At 45.3% G+C, this 17,779-nt stretch overlaps 1 protein-coding gene across 1 annotated transcript in view; it reads left to right on the top strand.

The window, feature by feature from the left end:
* The window catches only part of SEPTIN2 (septin 2), a 60,118-nt gene that overhangs the window by 25,484 nt on the left and 16,855 nt on the right, over positions 1-17,779 (top strand). The window contains exons 5-6 of the mRNA XM_082252040.1: positions 4,194-4,295; positions 11,356-11,501. Of these exons, the coding sequence (XP_082108166.1) occupies positions 4,194-4,295; positions 11,356-11,501 (248 nt within the window). The remainder of the gene's footprint in view (positions 1-4,193; positions 4,296-11,355; positions 11,502-17,779) is intronic.

Raw genomic sequence — 17,779 nt, 5'->3', positions numbered from 1 at the left:
TTATCAGAATCTGGAAGCCCCCTTTTAACAAAAAGAGGAACTCTCAATTCCGCATTTCCCAAAGTAAGTAAATAAGGAGGGGTGTCACAAAAAAACAAGTAAAGTAAATAAACATACACACAGTATTTGACCAGTGTTGATGGAAAAAAAAAAACGTCCCTGTGATGTAGCTTCACTGTCAGTCCCGTTGTCTAGCAGTGTGTGTCAGTTATGATCAACGATAACCGCCATCACATCTGATCTGTCACTTTACTGGCACTAAATGACATCTCCTGTTCCCTGCTGTTAAAGAAAACAAAGGAGCGGGGTCTCCCGGGGGACGTCATCTACCAAAAATAGACCCGTCCATATTAAGTCAATGATGTGTATTGATTTAGGCTTTCTAGTCCTAGGAAGGGGCCTACACCCCTTAATTAGGTCAGTTAAATGTCTCTTTTTTTCTTTATCAGTAGGTTGCCTTTGTTAGATCCATACTGCTCTGCTATGCAATGCAGCACAGCCTGATTTCGGCTTAAAGAAGAATTAGCCCTTTTTTTTTTTTTCTGTCTTCTAAGATGTCCTGTAACACTAGTTGCAATGTCGAACAGAGTGCCCCCACTTGGTGCATGCCTGTCCGACACTGCAACTAGCAAGGAAATGGCTGCTTTTGCAGCCTTATCTCCCTCTACATTTTTCGGGTAAGCGTTGAAAGCCAGAGACAGGCACTGGCTATCAGAGCAGCTGTTTTCCTGCCAGCTATGGTGTCAGGCAGCCATGTGTCAAAGGGGGTGTTGGGGTTAACTGTGTCCAACGTCACTGGTAGTGTCGCAGGGGACCATAGAGGATGGGTCAGAGTACAATATGTTCTCCATTAACAGGCTTTCCCATTCTCTGTTTAAATGATCCTTTAGTGGCCATTGCAGGATGCTAGCACAAAGACTCCCTGAGGTTCTATTTTAAAATTCATGCAAGTACATTTAAATCAATACATGTCTGGATTAAATGTAAGTATTTAATCTGCCATGAATTTCATGTTGCCACTGTTTCATTACTTACATAAATTATTTCCTTTTTATGTTGTGCCATCTAGTGTCAGTTTATAAGTACTACAAATTATAGTTTTATTAATCAAATGGGCCATGTGTATTTATAATGTTAACAACAATACTACTATTGTGGTTATTCTTATATCATGTTTTAAATTTTATTTTAGTTTAATCAGTAAAAATGGTGATGCTTTAATACTGTATAGTGAATTACCCTCGCGCTATCACTGTGTATGTAGATAAATAATAATCCAGCTGCTGCTAGCACTCCATAGATTAGAGCAGGGCTCAAAATTTAAAGTCCTGAGCTACTAGCCAGGCCTTAAGGGTTACTCGCCACCAGTTGCCCCACCCAACTCCTACCCTGCCCCGCCCCTAAACACGCCCTCATAAATTATCTCATAAAATGACACTGTTAAATGTTTTTGCATTAATGCAGAAGTTACAAAAATAAATATTAATAACAACATTTTCAGTGCCCATCAGTGCAGCCTAATCAGTGCCCATCAAGGGTCTGGAACCCCCCAAATCACCCTCCTAGTACCCCCCAAATTTCACCTCCTAGAACAAATCCTACCCGTCAAATTCCCCCCCCCCCCCCTAGCACAAAAACCCCCCATTATTCCTACTGGCACAACCCCCCCCCCCCCCCCCAAATATCCCTTTTTAACAGCCCCAAGACTTCCTGTTCTGGCACAAATCCATCCCCCCCCCCACCCCATTCTAATAATCTCTTCAAGGACGATCCCCAAATCCTCACCCCCCCCCCAGCACAAATCACTCCTCCTAGCACCCCCCCCCCCCAATTCCCCTGCTAGAAGAAATCTTATATTGTCACCTCTCAAATTCCCCATCCCAGCACAACCCCCCTCCCCCCCCCCCCATATCGATCCCACCTAGAAGTAACCATCTTCTCCCCACCCCTCCTAGTACAAATACTCTTTGGGGGATTGTCCTGGGGGGGATAAGAGAATTTGTAGCAGGAGGGGTGGGGAGAAAATGATTACTTCTAGGTGGGATCAATATGGGAGGGAGGGGGGGGGGAAACTGTGCTGAGATGGGGGGGTTGTGCTAGGAGGGGGGGGGATTGTGCTGAGATGGGGGGGGGGGTTGTGCTAGGAGGGGGGATTGTGCTCAGATGGGGGGGGTTGTGCTAGGAGGGGGGGGATTGTGCTGAGATGGGGGGGTTGTGCTAGGAGGGGGGGGGGGTTGTGCTGAGATGGGAATTTGGGAGGTGACAGGATAAGATTTGTGCCCCCAGTGCAGTTTTCTCTTTCCTCCAGCATGCAGACCTCAGATACAGCGCGGCACATCGATCTGTCATTCTCCTCTTCTGAGGCTCCTTCTCCTCTTCTTATGTCAGAGCGGAGGAGGGGCGGAGAAGGAGCCTCAGAGAAGCCGATTCCTATAGCTTTGCACGGACAGCTGGTGGGAGAGATGCGGCTGCAGGAGCAGAAGGGGAAGAAGATTGCGGCTCAGGAATGACACTGGATATCAGATGGAACTATACAGAGTTTGTTACCCGCCCCCTTTCCACATTGCTTGCTTTGACTCGGAGGAGAGGGGATAACAAACTCTGTATGACTGCCGCTATTGAAAGGAGTGTGAAGCCCGGCGAGAAGAGAGCACATCCCGCTCTCTCCTCTCAACTTACAGTATAGTCACAGAAACACTCCTTGCAGCGCCCCCTCCACCTCCCATGACACAGACGCCCAGGGCAGCCGTCCTCCCTCCCACCCTCCCTTGTACCGGCTCTGGCCTTGAGATGATCGGCTTGACCCCCTCCATCAGTACTGCTGGTCGGATAATGTCGGAGCGGCGGATCCTCCCGCTGTAACAGCTTGTAATTGCCGGGCGCTCGCTCATACACACAGTCCCGCCTCCTAGCCCGGCTTCTTTGATAGACGTCACACATCCTGGTTGGCCAGGTGTTCTGTCTATCAAAGAAGCCGGGCTAGGAGGCGGGACTGTGTATGTCGGCGAGCGCCCCGCAATTACAATTAAAGCGGTTATAGCGGGATAATCCGCCGCTCCGACATTATCCAATCCTTCGGCCGGCTTTCCTCTCCTCTCTTCCCCTGACAGGAGCTCGCCATACATAATTTTCCACTCGCAAAATGCGAGCAGGCGAGTGGAAAATTTGAGGGCTGGCTTAGAGTGCTAGCATCCCCTGACGAAGTCATGTGGGTGTGACGTAACGCGTAGGGCGTTAGCGGAGGTATACCGGAAGTTGCGCCAGCACGGATTCAAGCTCCGCGCTAGTGAATTTTCGTGCATTTTCGTATTTTTAAATATGAGTAATGGCGGTCTGATTTTAATAAACTGCCTAAAATATCACACCATGAGAGTGTCCTCCATATATACTTTACTACGGATGACATGGAGAGAGGACCCCCAGGAGCAGAGCATTATAGTCTATACAATCACCATAGAGAGCAGTGGTCAGGGAGAAAACGGAGGACCCGTAGAGGAGAGTGGATATTATAGCATCACCGTCTGTGAGATATTACTACATGCTGATCCAAGGCGGTATTAAGGTGAGAGGCTAGTGAGCACAGAGGTGACACCTGGAAAAGGGGGAGAATACACATGTATATGGACATTCACAGCTAAATGGTGAAGGGCTACACCATTAATATATAAAAAAGGACTACCCATATTTCTAGTTGGAATAGCCAATTTTATTTCCTTTATATGTACCACGGGATTTGGAAATGGCTATATGTACTGGCACAACAAATTGTTTGTAGATCTGCTTTATTTGTGGTTTTGCACATTATTTATATGCGGATATTTATGCGCCATCCATTTCAGCTTGAGTCACTTGATTTATGAGTTTGCGGATTTACACCATTTTTTACCTTCTTTATTTTGCTTTATAGACTTTGTAAGATACACACAGCATATTGCACATTTCAATTGGCAGCGCAACACTATTAACTTTGTGATGCTTTATTACTGTTTTTTTCAAGCCCAAAAGACCTTGAACACATTAGCTGCTATTTGTATACCTGAATTCATGTCTCCACCCCCTTTACTTCCTTATCTCCATAAGCACACATTTGGGAGTAGCAATTTGTTTACTTGACAGTTCCTGTTGAATGCTAGTGATGTTATGTTGCATTCTGTGTAACCAGCAATGGTACCATACCCCTCCTGTATTTTTAGATTCTGGATGAGATTGAGGAACGAGGAATTAAGATTTATCACCTTCCAGATGCAGAGTCTGACGAAGATGAAGACTTCAAGGAGCAGACAAGGCTTTTAAAGGTGTATAGCAACTTGCTTGGCTACTGTATTCATAGATGGTCACTACTAGTCGAGTAATAAAAGGCTTAGGTCAGCGAATACTTAAAACCCAACCCCTTTTTTTTTTTTTCGTTTTGATAAATGAGTAAGTAATAGTCAGAGCTTCTGTCAAAATTTCATTGCAGCCCGCCTCCTCATTTACCCTGGCCTTCTGTCCTGGTGACAGCAGAACAATAAATGAGCATGCTGGTGTCACTAAAACAGGAAGCTTTAAAAAAAAAAAAAAAAAAAATTACAGTTTCTTTGTTTTCCCTGCTCTGTAAGATAAATGTACTATTGTTGTTTTCCTGTCCCCATAACAGAGGGATCACATTGTTTCCTGCTACATAGGTATTGAGTCACCTGAATGGGAAACACAAAATCCAATAAAAACTAGAGGTTCTAGCCCTTACTCTCTGTACAATATTAAAAAGAAAGTTTTGACTCAAGTTTTGGTTTAAGTTTGACACATTGCACATGTAAAAATGTAGTAAATAAGCTTATGATTGTCTCCCTTTTTTCTTTTAAAGTTTTTATTGGTTTAGACTTCTATTTCATACTCCATTAGCATGCTGTTTCTCAAACTTTAGCTGATAATATATCACTGTCGCATGCATTGCATTTTTAAAGTAGCCCTTGTAATGAGGTAATGCAGAATTTAAACTAGTAATTTAAAAGTGGAATTTTAGTCAGAAAATTAAATCCTGCGAGATCTCTTCAGACTGGCCGCTTTTGCAGGTATAGTAAAACCTTGACAACATTGGCATCGGTCCTCAGAAAGGATGTGCTGGAACTGGAGAGAGTCCAGAGAAGGGCAACAAAAATTATTAGGGGAATGGAGGACATCAGCTATGAGGAAAGGCTACAAGCACTGAACGAATTCTCTCTGGAGAAGAGACGCTTGAGAGGGGATATGATATCAATGTACAAATACTGTACTGGCGACCGTAGCATAAGGAACAAACTTTTCAGAGAAAGGGAATACAATAAGACACGTGGCCACTCACTAAAACTGGAGGAAAAACGGTTTAACCTTAAAATACGTAAGGAGTTCTTTACTGTCGGAGCAGTGGGGATGTGGAATTCTCTTCCACAAGCAGTGGTATCAGCAGGGAGCATCGATAGTTTCAAAAAACTATTAGAGGGGCACCTTAAAGACCACAACATAAAGGGGTATACAATGTATGGTTAATATCAAACACACACACATCATAGGTTGAACTGGATGGACTTTTTTTCAACCTCACTAACTATGTAACAAAAAGTGCCTATACTGTTTAAAGTCCAGTAATACACTGGCTCACCCTGCTCTGCGCATACTCAGTTGCTCTCTATTTTTCTGCACTGTGCTGAAAATCTAAAAGCCAATCTGCCAACAGCCTAAAGATTTAATGCTGATCAGTGGCTCTGGGCTTCAGCAAAATGGCAGCCTCCAGCAAGAAGAATTTACAGCACACAGTAATGTTAGTAGCATTATTTTTGTGGAATGTATGTTCCTTGCTAAAGAATATTATTTTTTTATGAAGTTATAGGAAAAGTTCTGCATGGAATCTTTCACCTGTACCTGCTGGCTCTGCCACATGAACTATTGGACAGTTTTTTTTTTTCCTAAACCATGCCCACTAGTCCATCAGTAAATTTAAAAGAATTCAAACTGTTGCTAAATCCATCAGGTTTATGCTCCATGATTGAAATTACGATTGTTGCTGGTAACTGTCACAAGTAAAATGATTCTTCTGTGATAGTTGAAAAGCAGCTTACATACACTGAAGACTTTCCCCACAGCCAGCCAACATAAAACAGATTTTCTCTGTCGCTCATTGACAGACGTAGTCCTCGTTGATTAATAACAACTCGGGTTATACTGCCCTCTACAGGAGTAGGACTAGACAGGAAAGAAAACGTTCTGGCCACACCTTAGGGGCAGTCCCAGAGGGTATATCCTCTCTCTCTCTGCTACAGCAAATCAGTTTTTTTCTGTCTAGTTAGGAGTAAGGACCTAGATTCCTTGCTGGGATCTTCGGTCCTGGCAGGATTTTTTTCTTAGAAAGATTTTTTTAGACAGCTTTTTTCTCCAGTGTTCCTGTGAGATCTTCAAGCAAGAAAGCTGGAACTGGGCGACGGGCTGGATGTTGAGATCCAGTGGTCACCCCAGTTCAGCCTACGAGCGCGTGCAGGCCATAGCTCCGCGCTGGGTCGGCCGCGACATAGTCCCACTGGACGGGCACTGACCCTGCGAGTTAAACGTCTCGCCTGAATGCCAATGACCAACAGAGTCACGGCGTCCGTATTGGTCGACCGCCCCCCCCACCCCGGTGGAGAGGGGTTCTGTCAGGAGTTGGCGCCCGCCTGGTTCCGGTATGGTGAGTAGAATGTTCCCCCTCTCCCCCTGTCGGGTTTGTCGGTGGACGCGGGCCCTCTCTGGGATGGTAGGTGGGTCTCCCCTCTATCCTATTACATGTCACAGATCCCCCTATTTGAGTGTGATTGTTTGTGAATAGAAACCAGGAGGCTTGGTTTGGGAGCTGACAATCTAGAGTCTTTGTAAGACTGTAAAGGTGACTGAAGTCAGTGGCAGTACAAAAGGGCATTACTATTGAAGTAAAAGGTATCCCACCTGTCAGAGTGTGTACACAGCCTGAGTTACTGCAGTCCAGATCGCCATTCCTCCAGCAGCCCAGGGACCGCATGCGGCCCACCAGGGTCCTATACCACCAGCCAGGTTTTTTTCATCATTCAGGGTGAAGTTTGTGGGGCCAAGCTCCCGCAGGCCGCCAGGCCGAATACATACTTCCCACAGGCGCTGCTAGCCGCCGCTATCCCACACAGGCCGCCGCCATTGTTTGGTAGATCACACGAGGCCGCCATATTGGCGTAGCCTCGTGTCTCCAGCATGGGGGCGGCCATGTTTGAGGTGACCAAACACCTCGAGGAGCTATGGGGAGGCGCCGGAAGGCGTGTAAAGGGGCGGAGCCGCCTCCTTTTACCCGGGAAAGCAAGCCAAAGACTTCCTGTCTGTAATAGACAGTGCTGGAACAGGTTGTATTGAAACTTCTGAGCATCAAGTGGTGAGCCTTGGGGTCTCTCTCTCTCTCTCTCTCTCTCTCTCTGTAGGGGTCCTAAAGCAGGTAACCCTAAGGGGCACTGTGGCGCTGGGGGTCTAAAGAAAAAAAAAATTTTTTTTTTCTTCCCGGCAAGTGCTGGAATAATCATGGACGCTGCCACACAGGTGCCCCCACCTGATCCCCTCGAGGTGGCCGCAGGACCCTCCAGTTCACAGAATATTGATGCATTTACAGCAGTTTTGGAGTCTTTGGTATCCTGGGTGGAGATGGCCTGTCAGGGACGGGGGAGAAAGCGACCCCTGCCTACCCCTATTTCATCTGATACTTCAGATTCAGATTCTGAGATGGTCATTGCAGCTGCAGGTCCCTCTGCAGGGGCTGTTGTCTCAGGTAAAGTTCCCTCAGACAGTGAGGAGGACGTTCCTGCCTCCGCCATAGCACAAGAAGCAGCATTGGTGGACGCACTAGTTGTGGCGGTCCGGGAAACCTTAAGACTTGAGGTTTTACCGGCAGAGATAACCGAGATAGAAATTCCCTTTGGTACTAGTAAGCCTACCAAGACAGCGAAGGTTTTTCCCTTACCCAAATGTTTTGGTAATAAAATCAGAGGAATGGGATCATCCTAAACGTACCCTTACTGTTTCCAAGCGCATTGCTAGAAGCTATCCGTTTGAGGAATCCCTCATTAAGAAATGGACGGTACCACCAGTGGTGGATCCACCTATTTCCAGACTGAATAAAGCCACGGTTATCCCGTTGGAGGACGCTCCGTCCTTTAAGGATACGGTGGATCGGAAAATGGAAGCGGAGTCCCGCACCATTTTTTCCCCTGATAGGGTCAGCCTTTAGACCAGTGATTGTCATTGGTTTAGTTTCACAAACATTAACGGAATGGGCAAGATTGTTACGCCATGACCTAAAGGGGGAAGGTATCCCCCAGGCAGCGTCTGATTTGATGGAGCAAATCATACAAGGACTGCAGTTCGTCTGTGACGCAGCCCTGGATGCCACCCCCTTGTTAGGGCATGCATCGATGTCAGCGGTAGTCCTCAGACGTGTGCTGTGGTTAAAGTGCTGGTCGGCGGATCTAGGTTCCAAAAAAACCTTGGCGAATCTCCCTTTTCAGGGGAATCGCCTATTTGGGGCCACCCTAGATGAGATCATTAAGGATGTCACTGGGGGCAAGAGCACTTTTTTGCCGCAGGCTGCTAAAGCTAAAGGACCTCGTAACAAGCGTGGACCTTTCGTTGCCGCTCATAAAGGGTTCGTTCGCTCCGCTGGGGCGAGCGGGAAAGGCAAAGCCCCTCTAGGAGGGTTCAAGAGGTGCTGGTCGGGCAAACAAAAGGCCGACTCAGCCAAACCTGAAGTCAAGGCTAACACAGCTTGAAGGTGCGCCCCCACCCGGCTTAGGGGTGGGGGGACGTCTTCACCGGTGTTCAGATCTAGGACTTTCCTGAATCCCTGACTAAGGGGTTCAGGAGATCATATGATCAGGATACAAGATCGAGTGTCGATCACTGCTACCGGTGCGATTCTTCCCTTCCAACATTTAGGTGCTACAGGGAGCGATAGTTCCCGTTCCCTGAACAGATCATTTTCCTTACCTTTTCCAAGGATCATTCTCAGTTCCCTCCAGGAATCGGATCCGGTTGATCAAGCGGACCAAGGAGCCTCTAGTCGGGTGACTTCGGTCTCTTATGCTCAACCAGGAGAAATCACCACTCCTGATAGGAATCAAGTTTCTGATAAATGTGTGGGAACAGAGAGCGATCAGACTTTGTCGGATTACCTGGACCAAGCAGCTCTAGGGCAGCCTGGTTCGGATCCAGTCAGACAATATCTGGGTGATGACTTAGGTCGATCACCAAGGATTTCACCATCTGTGTCTTCATCAGAGCATCCCGGAGGGGGATCTGTTGGCATATCGGCTCAACAGGAAGACGCGGAGGTGGGCAACACGCGCCCGCGATCCTCTAGCGGACGCAGCAGGCGCGCTGAACGGCCTGTAAAGGCAGTGTCAGCTACTATGTCTTGCCTCCTCTCAGATTGCTGCTGAGATTTCTCCGCAGGATAGAGATGGAGGGAACTCCAGTTATCCTGGAAATTCTAGGCTAGCCTCGTCAAGCCGGTCAGGCCGACTTGGACATACTAGTCGCAAACGCTCCTTGGAGACCTCCTCTCAGGGAGGATCTGCGGTCTCAAGGACCGATCTTCCATCGTGCTTTACAGTCGCTGGTTTTAATGGCCTGGCCATTGAGACCCAGGTACTGAAGGACAGAGGGCTGTCAGCTTCAGTTATTCCTACTCTAATTAAAGCAAGGAAAGCGACTTCCAGCAAAGTCTATCATCGCACATGGAAGACTTATATTGTGTGGTGTGAATCTTTGGGATTTCCCCCACGTACCTATTCGGTGACCCGAATCTTGGCTTTTCTGCAAAAGGGGGTTGAGCAGAAACTATCTTTGAGCACCATCAAGGGTCAGGTTTCAGCATTAGCAATCTTCTTTCAGAAGCCTTTGGCTACTCCTTCCTTGGTGCGGAATTTCATCCAGGGGGTGCGGCACTTGGCTCTGCCAGTCCGCGCGCCCTTACCACCCTGGGATCTTAATTTGGTTTTGTCGGTTCTGCAGAAACCTCCCTTTGAAAATATCAGGGAGATTCCCTTGCTTACATTATCCCAGAAGGTGGCCTTCTTGGTGGCTATCACTTCTGCACGCAGGGTGTCAGAACTGGCTGCATTATCATGCCATTCCCCATATCTAGTGGTTCATAGGGATAAGGTAGTTCTTCATCCGAAGCCATCCTTTCTTCCTAAGGTGGTTTCAGAATTTCATCTGAATGAAGATATTGTGCTACCTTCCTTGTGTCCTCAGCCCAATCATCCTCGGGAATATGCGTTGCATTCCTTGGATGTGGTTCGGGCAATCAGGGTATACCTGAAGGCTACGGAAACGTTCCGTAAGACGGATTCACTTTTTGTGATCACGGATGGCCCCAGAAAGGGGTTGCCTGCATCTGCCGCAACTATCTCCAAATGGATCTGACAGACGGTGGTACAGGCTTATTCTATTAAGGGTCGGAATCCTCCGTTCCCTGTTAAGGCGCACTCCACTCGAGCGCTCAGTACTTCCTGGGCCTACCGCCATCAGGCGTCAGTGGTCCAGGTGTGCAAGGCGGCCACCTGGTCGTCGGTACATACCTTTACGAAATTTTATAAAGTTGATGTGATGGCATCGGCGGATGCCTCATTTGGCCGCAAGGTTTTGCAGGCCGCAATTTGAGGAGACCGGTGGTCTTCCTCGAGGGTTTTTTTCCGTTGGAATTTCAGTTGAGTCTCATCGTGTGATTGATGAGCCTTTAAAACTTCTAGTTGGCACCGGTTGGGCCTTCTAGATTGGATTTTGATTTCCATTTTCCCACCCCTCATTTGTGGTACTGCTTTGGGACGTCCCGAGTTGTTAATCAACGAGGACTACGTCTGTCAATGAGCGACAGAGAAAAATGGATTTTTGTAAAATCTTACCGTAAAATCCTTTTCTCTTAAGCTCATTGACAGACGTAGTACCCGCCCCTCTGTTTTGGAGTTGGGTTGGGTTAAATTCTCTAAACACTGCTTTGTGACATAACTGATTTGCTGTAGCAGAGAGAGAGAGGATATACCCTCTGGGACTGCCCCTAAGGTGTGGCCAGAACGTTTTCTTTCCTGTCTAGTCCTACTCCTGTAGAGGGCAGTATAACCCGAGTTGTTATTAATCAACGAGGACTACGTCTGTCAATGAGCTTAAGAGAAAAGGATTTTACGGTAAGATTTTACAAAAATCCATTTTTAAGTGGGAGCCATCAGGAGCGTTGTTGTAGATCTACTTGTGGGAATGCTGAAGCATATTTTAGGCCCCTGAAATGCTGTTGTAGTAAACCGTAAGTTGTGATTCAGAGCTCTTAGTAATGACCATGTACTTTTGTTTTCTTTTTTGTAGGCCAGTATTCCCTTCTCTGTTGTTGGCTCTAACCAGCTTATTGAGGCAAAAGGTAAAAAGGTCAGAGGTCGCCTGTATCCGTGGGGCGTGGTGGAAGTAGAAAACCCAGAACACAATGACTTCCTTAAACTAAGGACAATGCTTATGTGAGTGTAACTAAGTCATTTTCACATTTGTGTTCTGTTAAAATGTACAAATATTAGCTAAAGCACCCAGAAATATTGCTAAATAAATAAAATATAGTTAGAGGTCTGAACTGTAGTAAAACCCCACTGCCGAATTCGAATATCCTTTTGAAGACCTAAAGAAGAACTGCTATACGATTGCAAATTGGGAATTTGTTAACTGACAACAGACACTCGACCACCTCAGGTATTATGAGGGATGCCTTAAAATCATTTATTAGAGGATAATGAATTCAAGAGATATTGTCTATTAAAACAAATAGTAGACAATGGGAGCTAGATGCTAGTACAGCAATGTATAAGGCAGAAAGGGAATTTTTACAGGCACCTAATGCTGATACCAAAAGTAAATGGATAAATGCGCAACAATTTTACCGCACTGTACAGCACCAACAGGCGTCAGACAATAGGTGTTTTTTTTTTTTTGCTTCTAAAACATTTTTTGAAGAGGGGGGAAAAAAACGGGTATTTGTTTTGATGATAGCGAAGTCACAGCAGCCGCCATCGGTCATACATAGAATGGCAGTGTCCCCAACCCAGATTGTCACAGATACTCCATCAATTATGCAGGGGTTTCGCTTTTTTTTTTTTTTTTTTTTTTTTTTTTTATATGGATTTATATTGATCAAAAGTGTATTATGCTATAGATGAGCTGACTGAATTTCTTGATGGCATCCAGCTCCTGACGCTCAAGGGATTAGACAAAAAACAATTGAATGCACCCATTACCTGGGAGGAGTTATAAATTGCTATGGCCACATTCCCTAATTCTAAAGCTCCTAATTGATGGACTCACAATAGAACTATATAAAAAATTTGGAGGTGTGCTTTTACCAGAACTACTCCAAACTATTCTAGATGTGCAAGAACAGGGTTCTTTACCATCGTCCATGTATGAAGCAGTTTTTTTTTTTTTTAAGTCTGGGAAGGATCCTCATCAACCAGAGTCCTATAGACCTATCTCGCTTTTGACTACTAACTTAAAGTTGCTTTCTAAGGTCCTGCTATGAGGCTCTCAAAGGTTATAGTCAAAATCATGCACCAAGACCAATCAGTCCACGGCAAACAACCTCCGTAGGTTATATTTAAATATGCAAATCCCTACAGAGAATCAGGGACACCGAGCCATTCTTGATGCTGCCAAAGCATTCAATAGCATAGAATGGCAGGTCCTGGATAAATGTAACTTAGGGCGGACTTTTATTTCTTGGATTAGGTTACACTTTAAGGCCCCGATAGCTCATATCGGGATTAACAATTCACTATCTCCTTCCTGTGAATTACATAGAGGTACGAGACAGGGTTGCCCCTTATTCCTATTATTCGCTTTGGCAATAGAGCCTTTAGCAGCTGCCATTAGAGGAAACCCTAACATCTGTGGATTTAAACAGGGAGACATGGGGGAAAAATCGGCATTATATTTGCCGATTGATGCCCTCCTTTTCCTGGGCGATATCTGACGAGTCTTATGGCATTAATATGGCAAAGATTCAGATCCTTCTCAGGCTTCAGAATAAATTGGGACAAGTCCATGCTATTGCTGTTGGACCCTCTTGCTTTACCCTTACCCCAAATGGCAACGCAGATCAAGGTAGTAGATACATTTAGGTATTAGGTCTATGTCAAGCTAAACATTAAACCATTGATTCAAAAATTGTCCGTCATTCCTTTCAAAGGTCATCTCTGATTTTAATTTGAATGAAGACCTCATGTTGCCTTCGTTTTTGTCCCAGGCCTCAGCATCTTGAGGAAATTGCCATGCATTCCCTGGATGTGTTTCGGGCAATCAGAGTGTACCTGGCAGCTACAGTCTTTTAAGGAAGTCAGACTCGCTATTTGTCCTCATGGATAGACCTCGCAAAGGGTTGGCTGCTTCTGCTGTGACCATTTCCAGAAGGATCAGACAGACAGTGATTCAGGCTTATTCCATTAAGGGTCAGGTTCCTCCTTTCCCTGTTAAGGCGCGTAGTGCCTCTTGGGCCTTCCGTCATCAGGTGTCCGTGATGCAGTTTTGCAAGGCGGCTACCTGGTCGTCTGTGCACACACTCACAAAGTTTTATAAGGTGAATATATTGGAATCTGTGGATACTTCTTTTGGCTGCAAAGTTTTGCAGGCTGCTGTTCTCTGAGGGTGTTTTTTAATTTTTTCAGGAATATGACTTACCAAATCTATTCATCCAATATTTACAACTCAGGCATGCCATTTCTGCTCAATCTAGAATATCTAATTGGGAACCAACTAGTCCTACGGTACTTAAACAACCGGTGGCATAAACATCCAGGAAGGGACAAATCTCCTCCATATATTTCACTATATTTCAGGTCTTAAAAACTATGTCCTTTAAATGTAGGGCCGGATGGTCGGAAGACGTAGATCAAATTTCTGATGAGTGGTCCAGTATACTGAATAATGTACTCAGTGTCACTCTGGTCAGCTCAAAAACTCACACAACTTTTCATTATACACCGCACATATCCTACCCCCTATAATTTACATAAATGGCCTAGGTGTGACTCCCCATTATGTCCAAGGTGCGAAATAGACAATGGTACACACATCCACATGCTATGGAAATTTTCAAAGTTCATACGATATTGGACTGCAGTACTAGGTTCTATTAATAGAATTTGGAATCTCACTCTTCAATTAGACCTGAAACTGCTTACTGGGTTGGCTGGATGAAGAACTATATACACCTCACACATTGCCGTTCTAGAGTACAAAACTCATCGCACAAAAATGGCTTTCTGCCCTACCCCCTACACATGCGGAATGAGTTAACAATATAAATGAGACTCTCCTAAGGGAGTAACTGACTTACAAACACAGGGGGGAGCCCAAAAAATTTGAACATATCTGGGATGCCTGACTAGATGTTCCCGGGCTAGCTCCACTGCAATTAACTCACAATAGAATTATTGGTGGTAAGACCTCCTCTGCTAAATTGAAGTGCTGGTAATGGAGACTGAGGTATCTGTAACATGGATAGGTGAATATGGGTGCTCCCTCTTCAATTCCACCAACAGCAATACATATAATGTAGCAGTAATCTTTTGACTTGCAGAGGTCAACTTTTTTTTATCTACCTGTTAAGCTATATGTTTGTTTAATTTGAATCGCACCCCTTAGGGGTGAGCGCTTTCCTTGCCTATTCTCTGGGCCCATATGGTTCTTGGGCACAGAGCTTGGGTAAAGGATAAGTGGGGAACATGCAATATAGGTTGTGGAATATACTCAGGAAGGCTTGTTAAGTACATCTTAACCAGTTCTGGACCAGAAGGATTTACCCCCTTAATGGCCAGGCCATTTTTTGCGATTCAGCACTGCGTTACTTAAACGAAAAATTGCGTGGTCGTGCTACACTGGACCGAAATAAAATTGATGTTCTTTTTTTCTCCACAAATAGAGCTTTCTTTTGGTGGTATTTGATCACCTCTGCAATTTTTTTTTTTTTTTTTTTTTTTTTTTTTTGCGCCATAAACAAAGAGCGACAATTCTGCTGGAAAAAAAAAAAACAATATTTTTCACATTCTTTTATATAGTATTCCCAAAAAAAAAATTGTTTTCTGCTACATATTTTTGGTAAAAAAAAAAAAAAACGCAATAAGCGTGTTTTGATTGGTTTGTGCAAAAGTTATAACGTCTACAAACTAGGGGAAAGATTTGTCATTTTTATTTTTTTTACTAGTAATAGCGGTGATCTGCGATTTTTAGCAGGACTGCGACATTGGGGTGGACAGATCGGACCCCTAACAGACATTTTTGACACTTTTGGGAGGACCAGTGACATTACTACAGTAATCAGTGCTAAAAATATGCACTGTTACTGTAATAATGACATTGGCATGGAAGGGGTTAACCTAGGGGTGATCAAAGGGTTAGGCGTTAGCCTAGGGGAGTGTTTACTAACTGTATGGGGGATGGGCTTGCAATATAGAATCACAGGCCTCTGTGGTCATTTAGCAGGAAAACAGGCGCTCTGTGATCATTTCAGAGAGAGTAATGGTCCGCTGTGTTTACATCAGCTGACCGTCCTTCACTCTCAGCGGGGAGCGATTGCGGGTGCCCGGCAGCAGTTGCAGCCGCCAGCCCCATGCATTGGCATCCTCACTGCCTAGTGGGGGCGGGAGCGCAACAGCGGCGATGCGCGTTTGCCCCCCCCCCCCCCAGCACCATGCGAACAGCCGACGTAGAGTTGCGTTGTTTTGTGCGAGCCTGCCTGCCAGCCAGCCACAGTAAAACTGCGGCGGGCGGCGGCAAGTGGTTAAAAAATGCTACTTTATCTCATGTATTATCTGCTTATATGTTGTAATATTGTCATTACTGTTAAACTGGATTGATGCACTTAAAAATAATTTGGTATCTTAAAGTTTTGTTTGTATGTTGTAAAAAACTTTTTTTTTTTTTTTTTCCAATAAAGAATATCTGATTTAACTTCTTCCGGCCCGCGCTATAGCCGAAAGACGGCTACAGCATGGGCTCTAATTTCCGGGAGGCCTTGGACACAGCCAATCAGAGATCGTGGTAAATGGCCAATCACAGCGGCCATTTACCATGTGATTGGCCCATGCAATGAGAGATGATCTCATATGTAAACATATGAGATCATCTCTCATCGCCAGCTCTCTTCCTCACACAGAGACTGCGTGTGAGGAAGGAGCAGAGCCGATCAGCCGTTCGGGGACACAGAAAAATGTAATCAGGGCACTGATCACCAGTGCCCCGATTACAACAGAGGTAAATAAAATACAATGTGCCCCCCATCAGTGCCCATAGTGCTGCCAGTCAGTGCCCATCAGTGCCTGCTCATCTAGGCACTGATGAGCACTGACTGGCAGCACTATGGGCATTGAGTGTGGGCACTGATGGTGCTGCCCATCAGTGCCCAGCAGTGCCACCTCTCAGTGCCCAGCAGTGCCACCTCTCAGTGCTCATCAGTGCCGCCTATCAGTGCTCATCAGTGCGGCATATTAGTACTGCCTCATCAGTGCCACCTCATCAGTGCCCATCAGTGCCACCTCATCAGCGCACATCAGTGAAAGAGAAAATTTTTTTTTCAAAATTTACTCGCAGAAAATAAGAAACTTTTTTTTTTTTTTTTGTAAGAAATAAAAAACCCAGAGGTGATTAAATACCACCAAAAGAAAGCTCTATTTGTGTGAAAAAAAATGATAAAAATTTAATATGGGTACAGTGTAGCATGACCGCGCAATTGTCATTCAAAGCGTGAGAGCACTGAAAGCTGAAAATTGGCCTGGGCAGGAAGGGGGTGAAAGTGCCCGGTAGGCAAGTGGTTAAAAAAAGAACCCCAGCTTTTTGTCCCCAAAACAGATGCATTGCGCATGTAAATGAATCACAACTCCGCTGTTAGTTTATGTGTAACTTGCCTCCGCTAGCTGTATACAGCAGGTTTCGGTGTCTGTGAGGTTACTCCTCCTCCTGCCTGAATTTGAGTTCTCTGACTTCCTGTTTTCTTCCTTTTCCAGTCCTCATACTACATCCCCCATGATCCTTTGAGCCTCTGTAATTTCAGGGTGGGCTATGGGAGTAACTTGTACCAGTTCTGGGAGTTGATGTGGCTGGGTCCTAGGGTTACTGTGGGTGTTTTTTGGGCCTTCATGTGAGTAGTGAAAGGTCTAAATTTGTCGTACCTCCTCTTGTGTCATTCCTGTTTTGCAGCATGCCAAAGAATAATGGCTTACTGCAAGATTACAGAGGAAGGGCTAGGGGAGGTTATTAGGAAGGGGTTCCCTTCACATCTAAATCACTTTCTAGAGAGCAGGGCCCTGGGAGGGTGGGATTCTCCCTCTTCCCACTGGTCAGCATATTTAACTGGGCAGGAATAACCTTCCTGCAGAAGTGGTAGCTGCAAATACAGTGAAGGAGTTTAAGCATGCATGGGATAGGCATAAGGCTATCCTTCATATAAGATAGGGCCAGGGACTATTCATAGGATTCAGATATATTGGGCAGACTAGATGGGCCAAATGGTTCTTATCTGCCGACACATTCTATGTTTCTATGATTGAATTTTTAATTGTGATCCATTTATTCCTGCCCAGCACCAGCACAGCTGGCTTTCTGTATGTGGAGGGGTTTCCTTCTTGAATAATGCTGTGATCTCTGAGGTGGGACTTGGGATGCCTGGAATCTTCCTGTAGGTGTGACTGGGCAGGATTAAATAATAATTAGGATGTATTCAATCCCACCCACCTTCAAAGATGTGAAGGAAGTTACA

The sequence above is a fragment of the Pelophylax lessonae genome (genome assembly GCF_965119305.1).
Source record: "Pelophylax lessonae genome assembly, chromosome: 3".
Taxonomy (NCBI): domain Eukaryota; kingdom Metazoa; phylum Chordata; class Amphibia; order Anura; family Ranidae; genus Pelophylax; species Pelophylax lessonae.
Note: the sequence above shows the minus strand (reverse complement) of the source record. Positions and strands in the feature narration are given on the sequence as shown.